Here is a 9979-nt window from a genome sequence, read left to right as displayed (position 1 = left end):
ATTTGAAACTCATCCGCATGCTACTTCCCCTCGCGGTTATTTGGAACATCAGTTTGAAATGTGCTGCCACCTTTTAAACAAGGCTTCTCAATCCAGCTTAAAGGTCAGCCGACCTCTCGTCTGCCGTGTTTGAGGACGCAGACGTCTCCGAAATGGCGACTCCAGGCCTTCGCCCCTGCAAAAAAGGTCGAGGAGGTGTGAAGGAATGCTGTAAAAGAGGTTGGAGAGGAACTGGAGGAGACGTAGAGAACTCTCCTCTTCCCGTCAAGATAAGCCTCGTGGTGGGGGGGGGGCACAATGCTACTTGATGATTGAGGCGGGATAAATCACCTGAATATTCCCACAATCTGATTTGTGTTTTGTGAGGATAATGCAGTGAGAGACTGTTGTAGATGGAAAATGAACGGCGTGATACACCAAACCAACGTCCAGTATTCATGACACAAAAACAAAAAAAGGAACCTGATTGTGCAAAAGTGGTAAAGTCAGCCAGCAAACACAGTCTTCTGCAGGATAATTTGGTCCTTTTTTTGCCACTGGAAGCATATGTTCTCCTCCCAGTCTGTGGAAAACACCAGGAAACAAAACAGACTGATACGAGTGTTAATGGCTTGAAAATCTAGTTATGGAGTTTGGCGCCCTCTGTTGAACTTGGCTTAGTTTGCAGTGAGATCGATCATTTGTCTGACATGTGCTGTCAAAATGTAATTATTTATAGAAACGATTTCTTTACATCGACTGTAGAAGGATGCATATCTATATGTTTGTTATAAGCAGGGCTGTATATGATCGTTTGTTGTATGAAATGTCAGAAAGAAAGTTACCCTAAAAATAGTTTTCTCTGACCCCAAAGATGTTTCATTTGTTATTATCTAATCCACAGGAAAGCAGCAAATGTTTTCATTTTGAAAATAAATTGTTGGCATTTTAGAAAAATGTGTCAAAATTGCCATTTATTTTTCTGTTGATGCGGAGGAGGAGTGTTTGTCTTATAAAGGTTAGATAACAACAACTCACACACGCATGCATGCAAATAGTCACACACACACACACACAGGTACATTCCCCAGATGTTGTCTTGGCGCTTTTGCTGCTTCTGTCAGCTGATCGTTGCATTCCTTTGTGTGTGTGTGTGTGTTTGTGTCTAAACGTTTTCACACTGCACTGACAGAATAGTTGCATGCATTTAGCATTATTTCAAAAGTAGTGTTGCAGGGCTAAATATTAAAAAAGCCACCGTTTAGTTTTGAGCATTTGTATTCAGCTGCCCGCTCTTATGAGAAAAGAAAGGCCCTTAGCAATCAGTTTAAAACACAACAGCCAGGCCTGACCACAAGCAATTAAGACTGGCCCCCGTATCTGTAAGCAATGACACGCCTCTGTTCCTCTTCCTTTATTTATCGAGCGCTGGAGTCCTCCATCTGGAATCGGTCAGCAGAGGAACACAGAGGAGAAATGGAAATTTGATTATTTTCAAAGCCAAGCTGGAGGTGATAACAGACTTGTGGCTCGTCACCAAGCGGGGCCGGCTGTGGTCGTAAGCGTTGGCAAAGAGGTTGAAGAGGAACCAGCATCCATCATGGGATTGTCATCAAGTGAGGGCTGAGGAGGTGTCTGAGGAGTTTGCATTAAAGTTCATGCACAAGATCATAGACTTGAACTAAGCAACAGCCTTTATCTTGTCCATCTCTAGGTGAAAATTGTAAAAGAGTGACAGCACCTGGCCAGGAAGTGGCCAACTTGTTATTTGTACACTTTGTTTTTTTGTATGGATTTAACAAACAAGATTTAAAAATGAAATTAGTGAGCTTTAGAGGTGCAGGACGGCAGGTTCCCTTTGGACAGAGCCAGGCTAGCTGTCCCCCCCTGTTTCCAGTCCTTGTGCTAAGCTAAGCTAAGTGGTAGCTAAGTACTTGTAAGAAGTAGTTTAGTAGAAAACACTGTTTGGGTTCTATTTCTAGAAAAAAGTACTTTAATTTTCATGGTACACTTAGACCTTATTATGACATATGTCCGAATGATAAGGTTGCAAAAACTAGACCCATCGCGATCTGGATTTTGAAGTGAATGCAAAAAGGTTAGCGGGTTATGGTCGGTACATGTCACCAAAGTAGAACCAGAACCTCACCAAACATAAACATCACAATGTTGCTGAAGACAACCGGCTCTTCGCTTGGTCAAATGCCTGTTGACAAATTGGGAAACCAAACATTTTTAACACCAGTCTTCAACAACTCAGTCAGCGGGGCCACAACAGAAGCAAAATTGGCACAAACACAGCACGTTTGTGTGTTTGATACCTCAGTCAAACAGATGTTTCACTGGCAGCAGGACGTATGCAATAACAACACATGTTTAGACAGTTTGGGTGATTGCTTTGACTCAGTTTTCACTCGATTCAGTGTGCATAACTCTGGGCTCTCACTTGTGAAATCACTTAATAAACTTAATATAGTTGAGTGCTTATCAACTCTATCATAGCAGCACAACATTGTGTTCATTCAAATGTGATGTTTGAGAACGACCGCAGTGTTTCTGCAGTAAATATCCAGAACAATGTTTAAATAGTGGCTACAGAACACAAATTATAGACATTAAATAAGTTCAAATGTTTTGTTTATATATATATATATATATATATATATATATATATATATATATATATATATATATATATATATATATATATATATATATATATATATATATAATATAAAGTTGCTCGAGAGCTAAAATAAAATAATTTTATGTTATTATTATATATTTAACTGAAAGCCAAAAGTGTAAACATTGTCTCACAGTGGTTAGCCATGTCCTTGACCCTTACCTGTGGGTCTCTAAGACATTACGTCACCTCTGATGAAACTTTGAAGCTGCATCCAACTTCCGAAATGAGCTCTGCTACTCGTGCATCTCGTCCGGTAAATAGGTTGTTATCTGCTTCGTCTCTGTAATAATGACTTGACGTATCCTTGGAGGTTCGATGGAACATGTGTTTCAAAGCTGTCTTCCTTCTCTTGCTGTCTTATTGTTTCTTACGCCGATCGTCTCATTTCCTCGCCAAGCATATGTTCCCTTTATGGTGTGCAGAGAATAGCTTGAATTGTGGGAGTCCCGGCAGTTTTTTTTTAGACCACAGCGATGATCAGTTTAACATCACCATGTGTGAAATCATGTTCAATTTAGGAGATCAATACTGCTTTTATATCTGAAAAAGATGTTGGAGTGGCTCAAGCTTTGAGGAGACATACCAGGAGAAGTTATTTAGTCTGGGTGCATGTAGCCTTGAAACACTTAAATCACCTCGTGAGTTGACAAGCTCTGCCTGTTACTTTTTATTGGCCCATTTTCTCTACAGATTTGATTGATTCTCACAGGTGGACATGTCTGCAGGATCTGTACATGGTGCTGGATCTGAAAATGTAACTCTTTTATATATTACATTTGTAGCTAACTCTCTAACAAAGCCCAGTATACAAGCAGAGGATGTTTTATAGTGATACCTAGCTCCTAGACGGTTTTATAATTGTACAGTTCTGTTACATTTCTTTGTGATACCTCTGTCCCTACATTCCTCAAGGAATGAGGTGTGTCTCAGCATAACTGTATCAAGGCCAAAATATGTCTACCAGGTGGAGATGGCAGCTGAGTGTTACAAACCTCAGGCCTCTGCGAAAGGTCACCGCCTGACATTCATCGAACCTGACGTTCATATTTTCACAGCAGGACTGCGGCTAACACCTGGCTGGATCCCGTGCATGGCCGCCGTCCCACTCGTGCCTTGGAAAAGACCCAGAAAAGCGACCTGAAGTGAGGGGAAGTAGAGGAGAGAGCAGACGAAGGAGGCGCAGGCCGGAGAGATAGACGCCCTTCAGTTTGAGAGGAGGCAAAATCTGAAAGTAAGAGAATTTGTCGTTTTTGCGTGGTGGACCCTGTGGATGTAAACTGACCATAAAAGACAGAAGTTATAACACATTTATCGGTGAATCGCATGTCAAACTCTGTTGAGCACATTTCTTTTGATTCGTGTATTCAAAACTTTGCACAAAAACACCTTAAGCTGCAATAAGTAAAGTGCAATGACTGTTTTTGGGCTTAAATTCGTTGATTTATGATGAAAAAGTAGGAATTAACACACAAAATGATTTACATTTTTAATTACATGTCAAATTTAATGTAAACCAAATATAAAATTCATATTAAACTTTTATAAAGTGATTCTCACAGCCATAGTTAGAATTCATAAATACTGTATAGCAGCCATCCGAAGTATTAAAAAAAAACATACACCCCTACAATATTATCTAAATGTAGTTTAAAGCATTCTTGCTACCATTTTTTAAGAGAGTCACATTATTAAGTTAATAAGTTAAAGTTCAGTTTTTATTTGTGTTGCTTACTCTGATATTCATTTGTATCCGAGTATCCTATCAGAGTACCATACATTAGGACTTGTGTGCTAAACATGTTGTACAGTAAACATATTCAACCTGACACTACTTAGCTTGCTTTTTTTCGTATTTTTTCCACAAACTTTGATCTCTTCAGTACTGTTTCAGGACATAGAAATACCACATTGAAGGAAAACATACATTCACCCATCACTGTATATTTCCCCACTGTGCTCTTGGCAGCACTTAGCCAATCTCTTTAGCAGAGACATGTTTAAAGAATTATGTTCAAAACGCACCACGTCCCCTGAGTTGCCTCTTAATTACGATATAGGTTTTAGCAGCATGTGCTTTGTGTGTAATTCCCCTCAAGGATATGAGACTGAGGCTTTTCCACAGTATGTTTGAATAGATGTGTAAACAGGGGGAAAGAAGGACCAAAGTCAGGCAGTAGAGGGGTTTTGGTTTCACCACTGTGGGTTTCATGAGTTCTTGACTCAGCTGCAAAATCGTAGAGCACCACCTGCTGGCCGTGGACAAACATGAGGGCTTAATTGTAGTTAAATGGTGTGTGTACGGTGTATAACCTAGTGGTGTAAGCAGCATATTAGACTGCAAGGCTTCTTCCCAGGCTCTTACTTCTGCTTGGCTGTAAATGGTGAGGGAAGGAAGATCAATAACCAGTTAAAGGTGGAGTCAGCGATTCTGGAGGACGATTGGTGATATTTAAACTCAACAGCAAAACAAATACTCCCACCCTAGATTTACCATCCCTCTCGCTCCCACTGCGTTTCTCTTTATACATCCATGGCCTTCCCCCTGTCCTGTTCCACATACAACAGTCTTAAAGTCAAGATATCTTAAATCTACCAAAAGCCTGCCAAATCCTCTAAATTTGTTATGTTTTAATCTGTTATAGTAATGTTTTTTTCTTTCAAGTAGTTCAGGGTTGCAAAGAGACATCTCTGCATACACTGTGTTACATTTTTACTTGCTTTCTTCTCCACTGCAGAGAAATGGCAGCTGTACCCCTCCACTCTCTCTGTCTACCCCTCACAGTGCTCCAGCTGTGTTTATTACACCTGGCCCATGGCGGGGCGTATTATGGACATAAACAGCCTCCTCAACAGCACCAGCCCCTGCCACAGTACAATGATGGGTATCCTCAGCAGCAGTTTTTGGGGAACGAGATGCCACACCTGCCTTACGGCAAAGGAGTGCCATTGCTGCCTCAGTATGGAAAAGAGCTCCCTCAGCTGCCTTTGCAAATGGGCAAAGAGAGGCCACTGATTGAAGGCAAAGGTGAGGTCAACTAGTGAGTGAAAACTGCTCGTGGTCATTTAGTTTTCACTTAATATTTGCCAGTTTATATATATTTAAACATATGTATGCCCAAACTGAAATTATTAACCAGGATCCCGATTATCACAAACATTTTACTTTTTCTTAAATGTTCATGTAAACTCTTTAGTGGTCTCGATATGCCATCAGGAAGCTTGAAATCAGAAAAATGGATGTCAGATCATATCAGGTGCTTTTGTGATTGATGTATTTGATTGACATGGTCAACTATTCCCATCTATCTTTCCGCTCTGCCAAGGGGGGGATTCGATTTTTGCTAACCAATCACTGGTGACCAACATATTCGTGTGAATCTAACGTCAACAGGTGATGTGATGCCATGACTGTTTTAACAGAGTTCAAAGAGTACAATGTTTGGCGATATAAGACATGACATATAATTCAAATTAATTAGTTATTCAATGGAGTCATATCAAATTCAACTATTATTCGGCAGCCCAGAGAGGAGAGAGAGGATTCAGAATGTATAGTAAATTGGTACGTTATGGACACAAATGAGGAAGGCTCCAGAAGAGTAGAGGATAGGGACCGGGATACGCCAACAAAAAACTGAAAAGACCTTGTGCCAAAGTCTCATCCTGGCATCTCATAGCAGTATGACAGAGGGAAATAATACATTTTCCACAGGCCTCAAGCAGAGTATTGTTCGGTACTTTTAATCGATTTAGGAGAACCTCGACCACATCGTCAATGTCATCTGTCATTATTACTCCTTGTTTCTGGAACACGGCTGACAATGCTTGACAATAGCTTGAGAACGGCGTTGGTCCCGGCCATGGTGCTGATTAGCTAATTGTTAGTCCCCCTTTGGCACTAGAACTCGGAGAAGTAGGCGGATTCAAAGGTCTGGACCCAGGCAACATCTATCTACCAAATGTTCCCTTTTGTTTACAGGACAAACATTCCCCAGAGGGGCGAAAGGTCCACCTCCCTCTATTCCCGGTGGAGAAGGTCTCAGAGAGGGGCCCCAAGGAGTTCAGGGCCCCACTGGACCAACAGGACCGCCAGGACCACAAGGCCCCCCTGGGCTACCAGGCCAGGGATTACCAGGGCTACCAGGACAGCCAGGGCTTCCTGGTCCTCAAGGCTACCCAGGTGTCGGAAAACCTGGCATGCCAGGATTGCCAGGCAAACCTGGAGGGACCGGATTACCAGGACCAAAAGGAGACCTTGGTCCTTATGGTGGTGAAGGACAAACTGGACTTCCTGGGCCTCCAGGGCTCCCAGGTCCCCCTGGGCTCCCAGGGATTTCAAAACCAGGAGGTCAAGGGCTTCCCGGGCAGCTGGGTCCTCTAGGGGAGCCTGGCACAAAAGGTCCACCTGGGTATCCTGGTCCTTCAGGCCCCAAGGGAGAGAAAGGACATGGTCAACCTGGTTTGCCAGGTTTGAAAGGACCTTACGGACCACCAGGTCCACCTGGAAATGTAGGCAACCCTGGGATTGGCAAACCTGGCTTGAATGGTCTACCTGGACAACCAGGGATACCAGGAAAACTTGGTCCTCCTGGAGAGTCAGGGCTTGCAGGGCCTCCTGGTAATAGAGGTCAACCGGGACCACCAGGCTTGCCAGGAATTGGAAAACCAGGAAAAGATGGTTTAAGAGGACAACCAGGGCTCTCTGGAGGGAAAGGAGAATCGGGCCCTGCTGGTTTACCAGGGGGTCCAGGCTTGCCAGGTTATGGTAAACCAGGGTATCCAGGACCTAAGGGTCACAAGGGACATGCTGGTCTTCCTGGACCTCCAGGTCTAAAAGGTGATAAAGGTCATGCAGGTCTTCCAGGGGTAATTGGTTCCACTGGTCCTAGTGGTATGCCTGGCCCACCAGGACCAATAGGGCTTCCCGGTAGTCTTGGCTTCCCAGGGCAAAAGGGAGAAGATGGTGTTTGGGGAACAAAAGGATATCCAGGAATGAAGGGTGATATAGGGCCCCCAGGTCTTCCAGGACAGCCAGGTTTGTCCGGTGGGGGTGGACAAACAGGACCAAGAGGTTTACAAGGGCCCACTGGCCCTAAAGGAGAACCCAGTATTAGGGGTTCACCTGGTGCCCCTGGTGGCACAGGATTAACTGGATCAAGAGGAGAAGGGGGGCAACCGGGAGAGAAAGGCTACCAGGGACCAAAAGGTATCCCTGGGCTTACAGGACCAGGGGGACCACTTGGACCTCCTGGGCTGCCAGGGTCAAAAGGTGAAACAGGCCTACCTGGTAAACCTGGCTATCCTGGTGAGGGAAAGCTAGGACCCTCTGGTCATATGGGTCCTCAGGGTAACCCTGGGCCAAGTGGCCCTGCTGGACTTCCAGGGCAACCAGGACAACCTGGACCCCCTGGTCCTCCAGGACTACACGCTGCATCTCCTGATCTCGGACAGATCCTACCAGTGTCCGGCCCATACACCGGCCAAAAACAAGGTTACAAGAAGCCAAAGAATGGAGGCGACATTGGTGGAAATGGCGTGGAGATGCCTGCGTTTACAGCTAAGCTCACAAATCCATTCCCTCTCGTTGGCTCTCCTGTCGTCTTTGACAAACTCCTGCACAATGGCAATCAGGACTACAATCCCCAAAATGGTGTTTTCACCTGCAGTGTACCAGGGGTCTACTACTTTGCCTACCACGTCCACTGCAAAGGGGGTAATGTGTGGGTGGCATTGATGAAGAATAATGAGCCAGTAATGTACACATATGATGAATACAAAAAGGGCTTGCTGGATCAGGCCTCGGGGAGCGCTGTACTCCCGTTACGACAGGGAGACACTGTGCATATACAGCTGCCATCTGACCAGGCTGCAGGACTTTATGCTGGTCAATATGTCCACTCCACATTTTCTGGATACTTACTGTACCCAATGTAACAAATATGTGTAAACAAAGGAGATGACATTGATGGCGTCTTTTACCATATGTATGGTAAAAGTACAGCAGAATAATCATCATTGTTCATATCGTAGCAACATATTTCCTTGAATTATTCTTTGCATTACATTCATCACATCAATAGAGTCTCAGAAAGTTATGCAGTTATGAAATAATGTGCAGGTTATGTTCATTGTTTAAATATATCTGGTCATTGGCTATGACATGTAAGAAGTAATGCTTCAGGTGAGGGTTGTGGAGAGCAGAGGTGAATCAACTACCAAATATCGCAGTTGTCATAATTTTAGTAATTTTACATTTTGCATGTATTCTTATATCCATCCACACACAATATATCAGTGCTCATGTCACAGCTGGAATAATTCCTGGAACAATGAGGCTTTATGTTGCAGAATTGTTTTCAAACTTTACTTATTTTTTGCTTTACAGTTATATACTGTATACTGGGCACATAAGAACCTATTGGTTTCATTGTAAAATGCATTTATTCGTAACTGTCAGTACATAATGTTGTGTTATGTATTTAGGGTCATCTTACAGTTATTAAGTTATTGTAAGTGTTTTGTGTTATTTTTAAAATCCGTCTTTTTAATACAATAAAATGTTAATTTGAATATTTACATCATCTGACTGTAAAATAAGTATTTGGGTGAGTTTTTAATCCAATTTCATACCATATCTAAGTCCACAACACAACAGTTTTGTCCACAATTTGCCGGTTGAACTTTAATTTCATTGTTGTGCTTTTGACTATTTGATCATGATTTGTCTTGTTTTATTTGTAATAGACATGAATTCTTTAAAAGGTTTTTGTCAGTTTGTCAGTATTCTCTGTAATTTATTTGTTTGACTACTGATTATTTGGGATTGTGTTCATTTCTGTGTTGACAGTAAATGATGGAATTCATTCCAAAATGCAGAACGTACATGTTCTGCGTCAAAACATAACAAAAACATTGAAAAATGTGCTCATACCCATACCCATTCATACCACCGTGTGTCTTTTTATTTTGTACTTTATTTCCTTAAACTGTGTCATTTTGTAATGTTTTTTCTTTACTTTGGACAATAGTGCACAGCATAACATGGGAAACAGTGCCTAAAATATGTGAATTTTGTTGTTTTGATTGGTTGATTTGATTGGTTTAATAAAAAAATCGAAACATTGGTCTTTACTTGATTTTCATTCACATCACATTTCAACTATGTGCTGCATGCCACGGACATTATCCTACTACAGTTTAGTGATAAACAAGACAGAAATAAAAATGACTCAAAATATTTCTAGGCAATCTGTTCCTACTCAATTCCACGTCTTTTATTTATATTAGGTCACAGATGAGTCAGACTTCTTA

The 9979-nt window shown here is 42.3% G+C and overlaps 1 protein-coding gene across 1 annotated transcript; it reads left to right on the top strand.

Annotated features, from left to right (window-relative positions):
• The first annotated feature begins 5407 nt into the window (after positions 1-5407).
• Positions 5408-8602, top strand: LOC142952969 (uncharacterized). The gene is made up of 2 exons (XM_076095016.1): positions 5408-5693; positions 6648-8602. Exons 1-2 carry the CDS (start codon positions 5408-5410, stop codon positions 8600-8602), a joined length of 2241 nt encoding a protein of 746 aa, XP_075951131.1.
• Positions 8603-9979: the final 1377 nt, after the last annotated feature.

This window comes from Anarhichas minor, unplaced genomic scaffold (assembly GCF_050575085.1).
Source record: "Anarhichas minor isolate MPS153535 unplaced genomic scaffold, ASM5057508v1 ptg000018l, whole genome shotgun sequence".
NCBI classification, from domain to species: Eukaryota; Metazoa; Chordata; class Actinopteri; order Perciformes; family Anarhichadidae; genus Anarhichas; species Anarhichas minor.
Note: the sequence above shows the minus strand (reverse complement) of the source record. Positions and strands in the feature narration are given on the sequence as shown.